At 37.4% G+C, this 17846-nt stretch overlaps 1 protein-coding gene across 4 annotated transcripts in view; it reads left to right on the plus strand.

The window, feature by feature from the left end:
- NDC1 (NDC1 transmembrane nucleoporin) overlaps nt 1-17846 on the plus strand; it is a 62396-nt gene that overhangs the window by 28928 nt on the left and 15622 nt on the right. For 3 of the 4 annotated variants that reach the window (XM_073896723.1, XM_073896722.1, XM_073896724.1), the window contains 3 exons: nt 266-329; nt 1122-1222; nt 10439-10599. In XM_073896723.1, the coding sequence (XP_073752824.1) occupies nt 266-329; nt 1122-1222; nt 10439-10599 (326 nt within the window). Of the gene's footprint in view, nt 1-265; nt 330-1121; nt 1223-10438; nt 10600-13257; nt 15856-17846 lie in introns of those variants that run through there. The other variant, XM_025871663.2, reaches the window with a different exon arrangement.

Raw genomic sequence — 17846 nt, forward strand, 5'->3', positions numbered from 1 at the left:
CTCTATACTAATCTGAGGTGGATTGAGTGTGTGTAACTCTTATTTTAAATGAGAAACTGAGATTTAGAGATTGGGCAAGGGTCACACAGTAAGTTGGTGGCCGAATGCTTTACTGCAGTTAAATCATATTGTATAAGAATTCCAGATTTTAATTCTTGAGAGGCAGCTCTGAATTTTTTATTGTTGTAAGCTACCTAGTTGATTAGATGAAATAACAGAGTTAATGCCCAGGGGAACTTACTTAAATGTTTCTTTTGTATTGTAGCACCCAGAGGCCTCTATTCAGGCTGTTTTTTCAGATGCCCAAATGCATATTTGGGCATTAGAAGGTAAGCATTCGCAGTGAACTACAACTCTGATTTTAATTACTGGTTAAATACTGAAGTATCTCCAAAAAAAAAAAAAAGTACTGAAGTGTATCCATGAAAGGTCAGTTCTGGACCTTGACCTCAATCTTTGAATTTTTAGATACATCTTTATATCTTTGTTTTATATAGAGCATTTTTCTTAGATATTTAAGTGTACTTTAATTTGGGCAGAAATTATCCTTGCATTTAAGCAGAGAAACTGAGCCTAGGATTCTTGCCTGTCTTTTCTACTTCAAAAAACTGCAGTTAATAGATTGTTTTCAATTGTCAACTTATATTGACATAACATTTTTAACATTTTAATGTATTTAATTTAGCTTTAATATGAATGCTTAGTTGTTAAATAACTTTTTTTTTCATCTCCTAGATCCTGCCTTCTCAGTGCTTAAAATGATACTTTCTCAGAGAGCCCTTTCCTGACCCCCTATGAAAAGTATCCTCACAGCTGTCACTCTGTTCCCTTATTCTGCTTTGTTTTTCTTTCTACCACTCATCACTACCAAAACACAATATTATTTAAAAATTTTTTTCCTGCTAGAATGCAGACTGTCATCTTTTCATGACCCCATGTAGTTGAGGACCTTTTCAGTGCCTGTTCCAATCTTTTGCCCATTTTTCTATTGTACTACTGCCCTCTTCTGTTTTAAGGTCTTTATATATTCAGGATATTAATCCTTTCTCAGCAGATGTATTGCAAATAGATTTACCTAATTTGGATTTCCTTTTAATTTGTTTTTTTCTTTTCCTCTTGAGGTCTGTCTCACTTAGTAGCAGCATCATTTACTGAAGATAGATTTGGAGTTGTCCAGACTACACTACCAGCTATTCTTAATACCTTGTTGACGCTGCAAGAGGTAGGCAGTATTTGGTTTTGGTAGAGGTCGTGTCTTTCCCTCCCTCCCAGGTTTTTCGGTTTATTTCTTACAGATCACATTTATTGAGTGACGAAGCATATGTTAGAAGTTAAATATGGTACTGTTCTCACCCTTGGGAGATTACAGTCTAAGAGAGACCACGAAGAGAAACTGCTGATTCCTTTGTAAATAATAATTTTATAGAAAAAAGAAGTTACTAAACCTCTGGTATTAATCAGGTTATTTAGGATATTAGGATTCTGTTTAGTGATGTAAATTTGGATCCTTACACAACTTGTAGCTACTAAAAGTGACCTGTAGTTAAGTTATCCATGCAGTTAAATGTTACCTATTGGCCAGAGGCTCAAGAAGATAGAGCTGAGCCTGGTGGATGCCTGCTCCCAGACTGGGTGCACAGTTTTAAAGTAGCAGGTCTTTTTAGTCCTAGATGTAAAGACAGAAAAATAAAACCTGTTTCTTGCCTTTGAATAGGCTGCCTTTCCTGACTTCATGTTGGGTGCCGTGTCACTGTAGCTGTAAGTCAGATGAGAGATAGGAACGCTGGGTGCCAGAAGCAGCTTGAGGTGGGAGCTGGGCTGCGCAGTAGGTTTTCTGGAGGAATGGTGTTGAAGTAGGTTTAAAGGAGGACAGTTGGCGCATCCTTGAGTCTTGGGAAGCAGTGTAAGACTGAAAAGAAAACATGTTTCGCTGTTCCTTTCTTCAACTCTCAATTTATTTTACCTCTTAGAAAGTCTTAACCATCAAAGCCAGTGATTTTTGTTTTTCCCCCTTTGAATTCTTTCTGTGCTCGCTTTCTCATGTATGTTTTTTAAGACGTGTGTAGGGCGCCTGGGTGGCTCACTTGGTTAAGCGACTGCCTTCGGCTCAGGTCATGATCCTGGAGTCCTGGGATTGAGTCCCGCATCGGGCTCCCTGCTCAGCAGGGAGTCTGCTTCTCCCTCCGACCCTCTTCCCTCTCGTGCTCTCTATCTCTCATTCTCTCTCTCTCTCTCAAATAAATAAATAAAATCTTAAAAAAAAAAAAAAGACTTGTGTGTACACGTGAATAGTTTTATTATTTGTACTCTTATCCCAGCTACCTTTCTCTAAAGAAAGAATTTCCTAGTATTTTGCACACCATCTAACAGTCGCCTTGCCTGAGCACACAGTAGGGTTCTCAGGACTTGGGCATATCTTCAACACTCATAGCATAGTTTGTTTTTCATCACGCTGGCAGTGTAGTTTACAATAAAGTAATAACAGGACAGTACTTTGTAGTCTATGGAGCGATTTCTTCTCATATTTTGTTTTTTTTTCAATTAGGAAGACTTATTTTTAAATTTTCTAAATACCAAACTTCTTTTTTTTATTTTATTGAACTTTTTAAATTCAAGTATAATTAGCATACAGTGTTATTATAAGTTTAAGGTTTACCATATAATGATCCAAGAGTTCTATACATTGCTCAGTGCTCATACAATATGTGTGCTCTTAATTCCCTTCATCTATTTCATCCTTCCCCCACCAACTTCCCTCTGGCAACCACCAGTTTGTTCTCCATAGTTAAGAGTCTGTTGTTCTTTTGTTTGTTTGTCTCTTTTTCTTTGTTTTCTTTTTTTTTAAGATTTTATTTGAGAAAGAGAGCACTAGCAGGGGGGAGGGGCAGAGGGAGAGGGAGAAACAGACTCCCCATGGAGTGGGGAGCCTGACGCAGGGCTTGATCCCAGGACCTGAGCTGAAGGGAGATGCTTAACCAATTGAGCCACCCAGGCACCCCTTGTTTGTTTTGTTTCTTAACTCTAACCTCACTCCTGTCAAAATGGCTAAAATCAAAAACACAAGAAGTAACAAGTGTTAGCGAGAATGTGGAGAAAAAGGAACCCTCGTGCACTGTTGGTGGAAATGCAAACTGGTGCAGCCACTGTGGAAAACCGTATGGAGGTTCTTCAAAACATTAAAAATAGAATTACCGTATGATCCAGTAATTCCACTACTGGGTGTTCACTCAAAGAAAATGAAAACACTAATTTGAAAAGATATATGCACCCCTGTGTTTATTGTAGCATTATTTACAACAGCCAAGATATGGAAGCAACCCAAGTGTCCGTCCATAGATGAACAGATAAAGAAGATTTGGGGACGGACACACACACGGACACACACACGGACACACACACACACACACACACGGACACACACACACACACACACACACACACACACACACTGGAATATCACTCAGCCAAAAGAATGAGATCTTGTCATTTGCACCAACATGGCTAGATCTAGAGAGTATTATGCTAAGTGAAATGTCAGAGAAAGATAAATGCCCTATGATTTCACTCATACCTTCTTTTTTTGGGTCATCATAGCTGTCTTGTGAAGGAAGGTAGGATAGGGCTATTTAGGTCTGTTTTACAGATGAGGGAGGTTTGGGAGTGTGGTGACTCACCTCAGGCCTCACACACAAGTCTCATATGTGGCAGAGCTGGCACTTGAGCCTGAGCTATTTGCAGGGTATTAGCAGTATAGAACTGTGGATTTGAAGGCTCAGAGACCCTTGACCAATATTCTTTTATAAGTCACAGTTCATTCTCTGTTCCTCTAGACTCCTGTGCTGCTCTACCCAACGTTTGTGTAGTACTCCAAAAGAAATGATTTTTCTTTAAATTTTTAACAACTCCATAAGGTTAGAATAAGGCCTTATTGTATAGGATTGTGTCTCTCTCAAAAAGTCTGTATCTATTGGTATGACTTACTCAGGATCATGCTCAGTAAATGGTCGAGGCAGATTTAAAAACGAGGCTTTCAGACCCCAAGCCTCTGTGAGGGCTTGGAGGGGTATGCATTTCTTAACCTCCTTTCGTAAGATAGAATGGCAGTATGTCAGAAGGACCAAAGTCTGAGAGCTAGAGTCAGTTCTACCTGTGTCTAAATCCTAGCTCCTACTACTTCCTAGCTGTGCAACCTTGGAAATACATTTATCATATTTCATTGAATCTAGGATATCATTAATTAGAAGATACATCTCCAATTCAGAAATTATAAAATGGGGGGGAAGTGTTTTATGTAACCAATAAATATAGTAATCTCTAAACATCAGCATCTGTATCTGGAAAATGGAGGGAGTGATAACAGTACTTACCTCATAGGGATGTGAATTCTGAATGAGATCATCTCTGTAAAGCACTCAAGGTACCTGTCCCATATTATGTGCCCAGCAGATGTAAGCTTTTATTACTTTGTTACTATTACCATGTTGTATGACAGTGTTCTTATAGTGATACAGGAGAAAATGTCTTTCAAGACTTAAAAAAAGTATTGCTATCAATACTGTAAGCAAACTTGAGCACTAGGTGTTGTATGTAAGCGATGAACCACTGAATTCTACTCCAGAAACCAATATTACACTGTATGTTAACTAACAAATTTAAATTTAAATAAAAAAATACTGTAAGCAAGCATCCCAAGAGACACAGTGTCAGGCAGATGCCCAGTTCAGGTCCAGCCTCCAGTACTTTCTTAGAGACCAGGGGTAATTTATTAAATGTCTTTCAGATCAGTGTCTTCATCTTTAAAATATAACACCTTGCAGGGTTATTATGAGGGTTAGAGAAAATCTGTAAAAAGCCTAGAGTGGTGTAAACTGCCTGGCAATTATCAGACAGTTACTGTGTGCTAAGATACAGAATAAAAAAAGGTCTGGTTCCTGCCCTTTAGGAGCTTACAGAATATAAAACAGATAATTGACGAATACAAATCGTTAACTACAATTGTAATAAGTACCTCAATGTACAGAAATGCAGGTCAGGTATGCAATAAATAGCAGGTACTATTATTATAAAAACATCTCATTAAATGAAATGGTTGTGATGTTAGCATGGTGGCTTTGTTAGCAAATTATTTTATTATTTAAGTGAGATAACATACATAAAGCAGTTTGCTCAGTTTCTGCCACATGTTAACCACAATCAGTAAATTTAGCTATCAGCATCATCATCTAATATTTTTATTACTTTGTAGCTGTGGTTCTTGTCGGGGCGATTTTGCTCCCCAGGAGACTTTGGGCAATGCATGGAGACATTGTGATTGGCACAGAGAGAGGTTAGGGCTACTGGCATCTGTTGGGTGGAGACCTCGGATGCTGCTAAATGGCCTGTAATGTGCAGGGCAGCTGCCACAACAGAGAATCACCCAGTCCAAAATGTCAGTGGTACTGAGATTGAGAAACTCTGCTCTGTAGTCATGATTTCCATTAAGAAATTCCCTAACAAAGTTGTTATCCTTACCATTTGTTTGGGATTCTGGCTTTAGTGGAATAAACCTTTATTTAACTAGGTTATAAGTAGGATCCTTGAGACCAGGGACTTTGAAGTCTCTGCACAGTGGACATTTGTTAACGCACTGATAGATAAATACTCACAGGAGAGCAACTGGGCTTTTCTCTTCATTTGGCTTTGGTGCATATACTCCTGCACATAAATCCAAATAGGCCCGAAGTGCCTATTTTCATAGAATAGCTCTTCTTTAGGCTTCTATAAGGGATTTTTAACTTCTCCTGAAGAGTATATTGTTCAGTGGTATACTGTACTCACCACTTACCCATTTCATTGTTTGGGATAATTCTTAACTAGATATTTGAGATCCCAGTTGTATAATCTGAGTCTTCAGGCCAGGAACCATGTGTAGTGCATAAAATGAGTGCTCAAAGATACTTGTTTAATCTCACAGCTAATTGAGTACTTCAGTTCTGACCATGGGGCACATCATTAAATATTATAAACTGGTCTTCCATAGATTTAAGTTATTCATGTACGACTTTCATAGTTTTTGCTGTAACTTTATTACCATATATTATTGTCATAATATTAGTCATATGCCACCTGAACTATGATTTTCTTAGTATTTTAAGTCATTCATTTTTAGCTTAAATTTATTTAAAAGGAAATTTTATATCACTTTTGTAAAAGGAAAACTAGCTTGAGTTGCTACAAATAAAATATAGGTGTACAGTTCCTTATCTCAAACCCTAGGATATATCTCAAAATTCAGATCTTTTTAGATTTTAAGAATATAACATTGTATATGTATCATATATTACATAATACTCCTATTGGAATCTGAGGTAGAATCCCCTTTATCAGATACATTAATACTTTTCTCCAGTGAAATATCTTGAGTATTCATATTTAGTGAAGTAAAGACTGAATAGCCTGTGTCAGCTCAGGTCAGACTTTACTGCCAGATGAAGTCAGGTCAGCTTTTGCCACCAACAGTTACAAAAGTTTTTGTTTTCAGGGCTTTTCTGGATTTTAGTATTAAGGATAAGACAATTAAAATGAGAAAAGACAATAATTAAAAGCTCTAACTAGTAGATACTATTGTTTGCTGAAGTCCCTGAACCTGAAACCTGTTTATCCTTTGTCATAAAAGGAGATTAGTGAGGATGAAAGATGTGTTGTGGACATATTAGCTCCAAACTCAAGACTTTTCCTCCCTCATTTAACTCTACATCCTTAGGGTCTGTTCCTTACTTATTTTTTGCATTTCTTTTTTGAGCTGTTCCCACTATTTGTAGGAGCTGATATTTTATGACTTATTCTTAGAGGTCTTTTGAAGAACTAAGAGGAAACAGTTCAGTAAAATTCATTCTTATGCATTTACCCTTAGGATGCTTTTAAAATCTAAGATGTATTTTGGAATCTTAGTGATTTTCCATTTCCAGTATCTTGGAACAGTTTGCTCTTTGATCATCCTAGGCATTATTTCGTCATTACTCATCAGTTATTTCCAATTGTGGTAAAAAGACCAATGAGAAAACAGGAGAATGATGGAATCACGTAGTATCACGTCATCTTTCAAGAAAAGGCCTATAAGCAATTTGGACACACATCTTTATAGTCTTTTTTAAAATTTTTTATTATGTTAATCACTTTTTTTTTACGCTTTCATTGAATATGGTTGCTAATTCAGAATTCTAAAATTTTTTATTCACACTGGTAATGGGAAGAAAATTGTCAGTATGTTCAATAATTATTTAGATAAATCAGAACATGAATGCAAATAGATAGCACTCTAGACAGCTCTGTCAAATCAAAATATAATGCAATGTACTTATGTAACCTTACATTTTCTAGGAGTTACTGTATTACTTACTAAGTACTGTAATACTTACCTGTATTAAAAAAATACAGGTGATGGTGATGGGTATTGAGGAGGGCACGTTCTGCATGGAGCACTGGGTGTTATGAACAAACAATGAATCATGGAACACTGCATCAAAAACTAATGATGTAATATATGGTGATTAACATAACAATAAAAAATTAAAAAAAAATACAGGTGAGGTTAATTTTAATGATATATTTTATTTTATTTTTATTTATTTATTTTTGATATATTTTATTTAACTCAGTAGATCTACAATATTATAATTTTATCATGTAATCAATACAACAATTACTAATGAGATATTCTACGTATTTTTTAACACTAAGTCTTTAAGATCTGATATGTATTTTTCACTTACAGCATATCTCAGTTGAGAGCTGCCACATTTCAAGTGCTTAGTAGCTACATGTATCTCAGTGGTTACCGTATTGGATAGCACTGCTCTAGATTTTAATGGTGATCATATAAGAGGAATTTCAGACTGTGAATCTTCAGATGATAATATTCTAGGTGTATTTTCTCAAACTCAAGAATAAATGACAGAAAAAAGGAAATATATGTGATATTCTCATCCAGTAAGTCATTTAGGAGAAAAGACTTGTCTCACAATATTTTATAATAACCTGTGAATCATCCCATTTGGTCAAAAGTACATGTGACAGTATTCTTTCATTTTCTATGATATTTTGCACCAAAATTTACTTTATATGGTTCATAAGTGGGTAAGTGCTGAAGGTATACAAAGGTGTATACAAAGGTAATCGGAAGGAAGTAGATGATGTTGAAATGAAAAAACTCACTGGATTGGTCATTTGAATTTTTCTTTATAAACCTAAGAATGAAAATGTTTTCCAGTTACAGTGCAAGGAAAATGGCTAGTCTCTCTTCAACAAAATTATGAGCTGTCAAAAGTTTTTAAAAATACTGCATTTTGATGGTATCGTTCTTCTGTAGATTTTTTTTTTTTAAGATTTTATTTATTTATTTGACAGAGAGAGACACAGCGAGAGAGGGAACACAAGCAGTGGGAATGGGAGAGGGTTCAGAAGCAGGCTTCCCGCTGAGGAGGGAGCCCGAAGCGGGGCTCGATCCCAGGACCTGGAATTGTGACTAGAGCCGAAGGCAGACGCTTAACGACTGAGCCACCCAGGCGCCCCTGTAGATTTTTTATAAGATGACTTTAAATTATAAAAAGGGTCTATTGGACCCAGGTGGTAAATGATGATGACTGTTTTTCCTTGTCTGATGAGGGTTGGTTAGAAAGTTTGCAAGAAAATTGAAGTAACTTTATCCCTTATGATTCGGTGTTATCTAATGTTGCTTAAGTTTGTCACTGAATACCACCTCCCATACTGCCTAAAATTATCTCAAATATGTCCCAGTCTTAGGAAACACTCTTAAAAGTTACTGTTGAAAGAATAAACGATTGGACTTGAACTTGTCATGGCAAACTGAACACACGCATTAAATCTTGTTCCTTCCCCCAAACTCTGCTAAACTATAGTAAAAAGACTTTTAAAAAGACATAAATCCATAAACAGGAGAGGAGACAACAGCGACAGAGTCTTCAGAGCTGGAGAGCAGATGGTTGAAATAACTAACTTAGCAGATCCCAGAGGCAAATCTGAAGTCAGTAGTGGGACAGGCACCAAGTACCTCTGGAACCAAGGGCGAAGGGACAGGTACCAAAATAAGGATGGGTGAGAGCTGTTTGAAAATCAGTTAGATCCCTAGATTCTCTGCTGCTGGTGCTCCTCCTTCCGTTAGGGAGGTTTATCCTGTAGAGAGGGTAGAACACCGGGGTCTCTGGGCTGGCAGAGTTGTGAGTAAATAGAACAGACACAGTTGTGGGCTCTGTTTGAGAAGCATGGGGGTGTACTCGCCTGAGCACAGGCCCTCCCGACATAGTACTGGAAAACTCTTCTTTGGGAACTCTGACTAATCCAAGAAGAAAAAGTTTACTGAGTTGGGCACCCACCCCCAAAAAAACCCATGCAGATCACTATTGTGAAGCCTGTTTTCAGTAATCTCTGTGTACTCAGCTTTGGGTCAGCTTTTTTAGGAGGTCCCACCCTCAGTCATGAGCCAGGGATCACTAGATTTCTGAGCAAAGTCTCTAATGCAGAAGATAGAGACCAAAGAAGCAAAGGAAGGGAAAGAAGAAACTGTAAAAACAAAAAACCAAAACAACAAAAATCATTAAAATCCTCAGAAATAGGAGAAGATATTACGTCCTTGAAACAAAAATAGGATGCTAAAATAAAAAAGATCACTCATAATATAAAAGAGTTCTTGAAATTAAAAACTTGATGGCAGAAATCATTTTAACTGTTTTTGGTTCTTTTGGTGGTTACATCCGTAAGTATAAAGAATAGGCTTATACTATTATTTCTTGTCATTGTAGACATGATCTTGCTCTAGTACATTAATCCACTTATACTTTCATATCTTCAGTTTTCCCTTTTCTTAATGTAGTTATATCATTTAAAAATTACATCATTTACCTTGGATCTTTAAAAGATATACTTAAATCTCTTTATCAAGTATAAATAAAGTCAGTTCTCCCCACATATTCTTGCTCACAGATACTTTATCATCTAGAAATGAAAAGGAAGATAAGCTAGTTTAGTAAATAACTTTATTTATGTAAAGTGTAGTTTTGGTCTTGTCTTTCTTTTTGCTGAGATTTATAATAAAAGTATACTCTTAGCTGTCACACACCTTAAGCAGAGTAGGATATCTGTGTTTCGCTTCCCAGCTTTGCATTTTCAAGGCCATTGGAGTGTAGCTCCTTTTTAGAGGACGGGTCTGGACTTTTCCCTGCTAACTGCTGTCGGGGCTGAGCCTCCACGGTGTTGTTTCTCAAATGGTTTTTGTTTTATTTTTCCCCAGCAAACTGTTCTGACTGTGATCCAAAATAAATGTTGTCTAATATGTCTGTATGATGTGTGTATCTCTGTCTATTTGAAATAAAATCTCCTTAATCCTTTGGACTAATATGGCTTTCTTCATATTCTGAACTATTTACTTTCTTTCTTGATCTAGGCAGTCGATAAGTACTTCAAGCTTCCTCATGCTTCCAGTAAACCACCTCGGATTTCAGGAAGCCTTGTGGACACTTCTTATAAAACATTAAGATTTGCATTTAGAGCATCACTAAAAACTGCCATCTATCGAATAACTACTACATTTGGTGAACATTTGAAGTAAGTTTACCTGTTTTAATCCATGATAAGAATCCACTTTCAGGAGTTCTGTTGAGAAATAGGTATGAGAATTACAAAGGCTCACATGTTGAACATGTTCTTTTGGGGCTTTCATGATTCCTACTGGGAATTAACAGCTTGGATTTAGACTTAATATTTATATTTTAAAATTGGACCTATCATATAAGCTTTGGGGCCTTCTTTCATATAGACAACAAAGAAGATAGAAAGTTATAAAAGCAATAAATGTAATTTCATATAGATATATATGAATTATGTATGTAATTTTTTTTAATTACCAAAACATCCTTATGAGAGAAAAAAGGCAAAAAATGGAGTACCTTTTCAGAAAACCATATTAAAAATAATTCTGATACTACATCTTGGTCAGCTAACTGAGACTTGGGGTGAGCAGAGTGTTCCATAAACGAGTCCTTGGTACTTTGTGAATCATGCTGGAAAAACAGTGACAGATCATAACACCTTTGGAAACGGAACCAGAGAGAAAACCACAAATGCCAAACCTGTTTATATTTAGTTTCATTGATGTTTATTGCTTTCTTCTCATGAAACATCTAGTTAGGCAGGATAAGGGATACAAGTTTATTAACTGTGTTTATCACAATTATAAATGAACGTTAGAGTACATAAGAGATTGCTTTTTCTGTATGCAGAACTATCAATAAATAGTTCAGAACTTCCTCATACTGCCTGCTTTTAGAAACAGCAATATATTTCCTTTTACTTCCATAATACCCAGCAGAAATAGGTTTTTATGGAACACTTGGTTCTGTTTGGGAATGTAAAGAGCTGTAAGAGGTTTATTCACTTGTATAAAAACAAAATTTTATCTAGAGCCTTCTAGATCTGTGCTCTCCAATACGATAGCTGCATATGGTGGTTTAAATTTAAATTAACTAAAAATTCAGTTTGTCAGTCACACTGGCCACATTTTAAGCCCTCAGTAACTACATATGGCTAGTGGCTGCCGTATTAGCTTAGATCTAAAACATTTTTGTCATTGCAGAAAGTTTATTGGGACAGCACTGTTCTAGACAATACACTTAGCACTTTATACATGTTTTTTTCATTTCCTTTTCTCAAAGAGTCTGTGAAGTGTAGAAGTTATCATAACTCCACAGATATGGAAACTGAGGCTCAAGGAGGTTAAGAACTTGCCTAATAGCACAGTCTAGTTGGTATTAGAACATGAACCTGAAATCAGGTCTTCCTACTCTTAAAATGCCACCTTTTCTCCCTGTACACTGGACTGCCTCTAAGATATAAGGTGCCATGGAGGATGCTCGATGGATGTGGAGCGTGAAATAGTTGTATTGATGATAGAGCAAAAACAGGGAGAAAGGGGGACACAGGGAGTTTTAGATAAGAAAGGGGGATAGATGACTGACTGAAAAAAAAAATTAGAATGAAATTCTGCCTTTGTTTCTTTTCTCTGGGAAGAGCCATGTTTTAAACATGATGAGGTCAGCAGAGACTATTTTGTATGTCTAGGACAGAATGGTGTGTTGGGAAAAAAGATGTGGAGTTAAAACATTTGGATTCATGTCTAGTGACGTCATTAACTGTCTGTGGTTGCGGTCAAGTTCCCTAATGATTTAACTTGCCCATGATTATGCAGAACCAGAAGTCAGACTCAAATCTTTCTGACCCAGAGTCTCTCCACCGGTGTCTGTACTCTTAACTGGTAGGCTGTGTTGTCTCCCCTAACCTCGGACCTCTTCACAAATGTCTGTTGACCTCTGTTACCCTCCTGTGGAAGAGGTGTGTCATTCGGCCTCACTGGCACCTAGAGGGAGTACACACAGTAAAGTACTTGAAGTGGTTCAACTGGAGGCAGCTGCAAGGTTTAAGCTAGCAGAGATGTAAGGCAATTTGGGTGGTTCGTAGTGAAATTATTATAATGAGACTTTTTTGGGCACTTTTAAAACTGGTAACTTTCTGTAACCTGGAATTTTACCATTTAATAATAACATCTTCAGCAGCCAGAAAACCAGAATCTTTCATTGTATTCAATTTTTGCCCAAAAGTTTAAAAGGAAGTTTTCTACTAGTTTCGGTATATATTTGCTCTAATTTTGTCAAGGTAATGCATTTTAGTGGGGGTGAGCGTGGGGAGAGAACTCCGTTTCCCCATCCACGACATGACTTATGTTCAAAGGGAAAACTAAATCTAAACCACCAAGCTGTTACCTTTGAAAACGATTAGTGGAGTCTATTGTGTTTTAACCAAACATTTTAGTTTAAAGGATTTTATATTAAAGGCAATTCAAATACTCCACAGCTCAAAGATAATGTTGGAATCTGGTTTAAATAAAATAATAAAATCCAGAAAATCTGCCAGGCCTGGAACTCTGCACAGCAGGTTCCATAGCAGAGCAGGTTAAAATCGATGCTTTCACTTGTCAGTCTTAATTTGCTTTGGTCTTTTAGAAGGTAGAAGCATGCTGTTACTGAATGCAAGCCCTCCTCCTCATTAGATTAAGGAGGGTTTTCATCCAGCTTTCTCAGAAGTACTAAATAAGTGAAGATTTCTATTTGTTTTTAATTGTTTTGAAAAATATTGACTCTGTGCTCTGTGGTTCACTTAATATGCTTAATGTAAAATAAAGCTTATGCTTTGAATTTATGTTTCATTTAGTGCTGTGCAAGCATCTGCAGAACATCAGAAAAGACTTCAACAGTTCTTGGAGTTCAAAGAATAGCTCAGTAATATAAACTGTGTTCATTACACTGCTGATACAGCTACAGATGGGACAGTAAATGTTCAGCATTCTTGGATCAGAAGAAAATGGACTAATTAGATGCTTCCTTTGTCGTGGTGGTTGCTTTGAAAACTATACTTTAATGGGAGAAATCATGGAAAGAAATTCTCAACAGAATAACTGAAAACTGCCTTTTCTGTACCTATTGCTTTTTGTGTGTGTGGTATAATAAAATCTTTATTCAGTTTTACAGAAGCCTCTATGGCGGTAAAAATGTCTCTAGCTTCTATAGCTTAATAATAATAGCTGGAAAATTTTTAGAATTTACTTTTGAGCTGAGTAGAGCCAGTTCAGAAGGTAAAATAGGTTGACTTGATTCAATCTTCCTAATTGTGCTGAGAGTTTTAACTCTCTGTACACTCGAAAGCCATAAGCCTTTTAAGAGTTTTTTTTTTACTGAAGGATAAAAGTGGTAACAGTGCAGAAAAATTCACAGAAAAATTACTGTTTCAAGGACATATTTTGTTAATCTGGTAGGTTGTGTTTTTCTTTCCAGGGACAAATTAAATTTGCATGATTGTCCAAAAAAGATCTCAATTTACAGATGCTAACTCTGTGTAAAGGAATGTGGAAAAATTCAGTTCTTAAGTTACAAGATTAAACATTCACATTTGGTTTTCGAAAGACGATTGACAACTATGAATTTGTTTTGTATCATGCTGGTAAACAATAAGTATATGGGTATTTTCCCAACTAGTTTTGCTTTCTTTTTCTGGAACAAGATATTAAGTGATTGCAGAGGTTTTCAAGTGAGAGAAGTTTTGCAACAAAAACCAGGAAACTTTCCCTTTTTGCTCTCCATTCCCTCCACCCCCACCCTTCATCTTCATTAGATCAGATTATGTGGTGAAGCCTGTTTGGCTTCACAGAGGGAGCAGCCTTTGCCGTGTTAACTGGCTAATAAAAATATATTAGGAAAATCTTTACAACCAGAAACAACTTAGTCATCAAATAGCAAGTGAAACCAAAATGTCGGAGGGCTTACTGTACTTGGGAGTATGTCGTATGTCCCAAAAGTGAGCGAGGTAATTTTATAATTTATTAGATCAGCTTCTTTGGAGATGAAAGATAGGAAGTCCCACTGGTAGGTATTCACTGTTGGCATAGGGCTGAAATGCTTCCTTGTAATTCTTTTCCTATTGTTCCCTCTACTTTCCCCCAATTTCTTCTTTAAAGCCAGTACAGTATTGTATATGAATCTTTAATGTGGTATGTATGTCTGCCATTTGTCTGATCACTTGATGCATTATATCTTTATTCCTTTTGTTTGTTGCCCCTTCAACCAGCACATGCCAAATTATAAATGAATCCTGCTGGCTTTTAGAGTCTTTAGGAGACAATTCCCCAGTTGTCAAGTGTTTGGAGTATTTAGGCTAATTGCTACTTCTTTCTTTCTTTCTTTTCTTCCTTTCCTCCTTTCCTCCTCTCTCTCTCTCTCTCTTTCTTTCTCTTCTCATCTGAAGTGGGGTGCTCTCTTTTTTGAATATGAACATTGAATTTTGAATGTGGTAGTTCCTTGGAGATGACCAGAAGATTGTGGCTAGGTTGACTGAAAACTGTTGGGTTCCATGTTTTAGAGCTATTGAGCTTTTTCTGTTCCACTCCGTGCTGCCCCTGGCTGAAGCATTTTGGGAGAAAAGGACTCTTAACCTTCTGCTTCCATTGAAGAATAATTGTGGTATGTGACCCATTGGATTCCTGAGAGTGAGGATGGGATGATCCCTTTAATATCTGACTAGGTTTAGGGTTTTGCCCTTTCCCATATACTTTGGGAAACGGTATATTTGATGAGCAATGTGAACATTTCTGAGGTGTTCATCCCTATTTTCTATCAAGGGAATGTGCTGTGTACAAAATAGAGGTCACATAATGTCCACATGGTGGAGATTTGGAAACTGCCTCCCCAAATCTGGACTGTATTTAGTAGATAAGAGAGTCAGTTTCTTTTCCCCATTGTGTGGATAATCTACACACCATCTGTTTGGGTAGGGTGTTGCTCAATCACCTGTTATTAAAGAGAGCTCCTTCTCCTGTGTACAAGGAAGAGGATCTTAAGAAGGCCAAGAGGAGGGAAGCATTTCCTTTCATGAGGTCACATCCTGCCTGTGAGCCCACTGATGCTATGACATTGACCTGAAAGTTAGAGCGTGTTCTTTAAAAGCTTTTCTTTGTCAGTACAAAACATGGTTCTGTCAGCTCTTGTAGTGTTTGCTTGACCTTATGGAAGGTATAAATTCACATAGCATCTTTCCCAGGGAACTAGGAAACTGTCTTACAATAAACCATGTACAGTTGAGTGGCTGTGGATAAGCAGCAGTTTGTCACTTTGCTGGATTTGTTCCTTGGTAATTGTTTTGTATATCTTCCTGTAAATATGGTAATCTGTTTATATCCTTTTGTATATCACTGACACTGAATTGGGTAGAAAAATAAATTGACAGTTTTTCTGAACGGGACTACTAAAATACGTGTATCCTCGAGGTCAATTATTTAATTTCTGGTGTGTGTGTGTTTCTTGAGCCATTTAGTCTCAGTTGCTTATAAAACTTGGAAAGGTTTAACTTTTTGAGAATTGAGACGCTCTTGCCCCTAACTGGACTGATTTGGTGGGTGATCTGTGTTCAATGAGAACTAAGGAGACTGAATTCTGAAGGTCTCTTCCAAATCTAAACCAAGGATGCAGGTGCTGAAAGGCATCTCTTTTCTGGCTGGAAGAGTGTTTTGAGTGGATCATATTCCCCAAGGCTAACAGTTATGTCTGTCAGCTTTACTTAAATTAGTCTGAACTTCACCTCAAGGTAGTTAAGGTGCTACACGAAGGCCCTCAACTCCCTCTTTTGCTCTCCCAACCCATAGTCTTCTTTCTCTAAAACCAAATAGCTTAAAACAAAGATAGCTCTAATTCCACAGTTAACAGTCCATCTATTCGTAGCAAGCTGCTGACCACCATTTTAAAATAAGCAAAACTGTTTTTGTGTTAAGGGGAATAAGACAAGGTGGGACAAGCACATACCCCCGTAGTTCTCAGTCATGGTCCTAAGCAACCTTCACATTACTGTAGTGATTTGTACGTTGATCCAGAGCTAGCTAATCATTCAGAAACAGTCACCAAATGGCTGTTACGGCCCAGCTATTAGAAACAAATTGAACTGTGAACAAGACAGTCCTCGCCCTTGAGGAGTTTATAATCTAATGCAGTGGCATTTGAAACTTGGACCCAGAAACATGAGATTCACAGGGAGTGCCTATTAGAGGTGTAGAGTCGGGCCTCCACTGCAGGGCAGACTTGGCTTCAGGAGGTCTGGACTGGTTCCCAAGAGATGTAGTTTGTAACAAATTCTAAGCAGTGGTCTGAATCACACTGGGAGAAGGGTTTACTTTAGATCAGGAGTTAATCAAACTTAGCATGCATCAGAACCTTTGGAAAGCTTATTAAAACAGATTGCTGGGCCCCACCTCCAGCATTTCTGATTAGTAGGTTTGGGGTGGGGCCCAAGAGTTTATATTTCCAGCAAGTGTCAGGTGATGCTGATGCTGCAAGTTAGGAGACCACACTTTGAGAAGCACGGCTCAAGTGGATTTCTCTTATGTGGGGCTCTCAGATGAGTGTCTGAAGCACATGAACTATTATTTGCTAGAAGGTAGACTTCTTCCATCTGATTCACTTACTGGAAAGCTTGAAGAATATGGTTAGACCCCATAGGTAAGATTGGAATGCTGAGAAATAGGTTTCATATACTTACCTTGAAATTGGAGCAGGTGATAGATCATGAGTTGCCCTGCCATGCCATTATGTGCTTGTGCTCATGTTCCCTTGCCTGAATTTCTGCCTTGGCACGTTTCCCATCCTTCACAATGAGCTTAGCCTTTCCAAATACTCCCAGATAGATTTCCATGTGTTTTTTCAATGCTTTGTCATTCCCTCTTTGGACCTTAACTGATTACAAATCCGTGTCCCCTTGTAGACTATGAACTCCCTCTCCCAGGATTCCAGTCACATTTTCTTAATCTATCATCTATATCTTATCTTCTCTATTTTAATATTTTTGACTTTCTATGCTTTATTCTGGATAGTTCCTTCTGACCCATTTTTTTTTTTTTAGATTTATTTATTTTGAGAGAGAGAGCACAAGCGGGGGAGGGGCAGAGGGAGAGGGAGAAGCAGGCTCCCCACGGATCCCAGGACCCTGAAATCATGACCTGAGCCGAAGGCAGCCGCTTAACTGACTGAGCCACCCAGGCACCCCCTGACCTATCATTTTCTTCAACTAAGTCTAATCAGCAGTTAAATTTATCTGTGAACTCATGTAGACTATGAGCTCCACTAACAATAGTTTCCCAATAAATGAGTGAAAATTAGCGGTCCTTTCTAGGGTTCCTTGAGTTTTCATCTTTAGCAGATCTTTATAATTCTGAAATCTAGAGGGTTTTTTTTTTATTGGTTAAGTTTGGTGACAATTTTTTT

Source organism: Callorhinus ursinus, unplaced genomic scaffold (assembly GCF_003265705.2).
Source record: "Callorhinus ursinus isolate GAN/ISIS: 27379988/994484 unplaced genomic scaffold, GSC_fseal_2.0 scaffold9, whole genome shotgun sequence".
NCBI classification, from domain to species: Eukaryota; Metazoa; Chordata; class Mammalia; order Carnivora; family Otariidae; genus Callorhinus; species Callorhinus ursinus.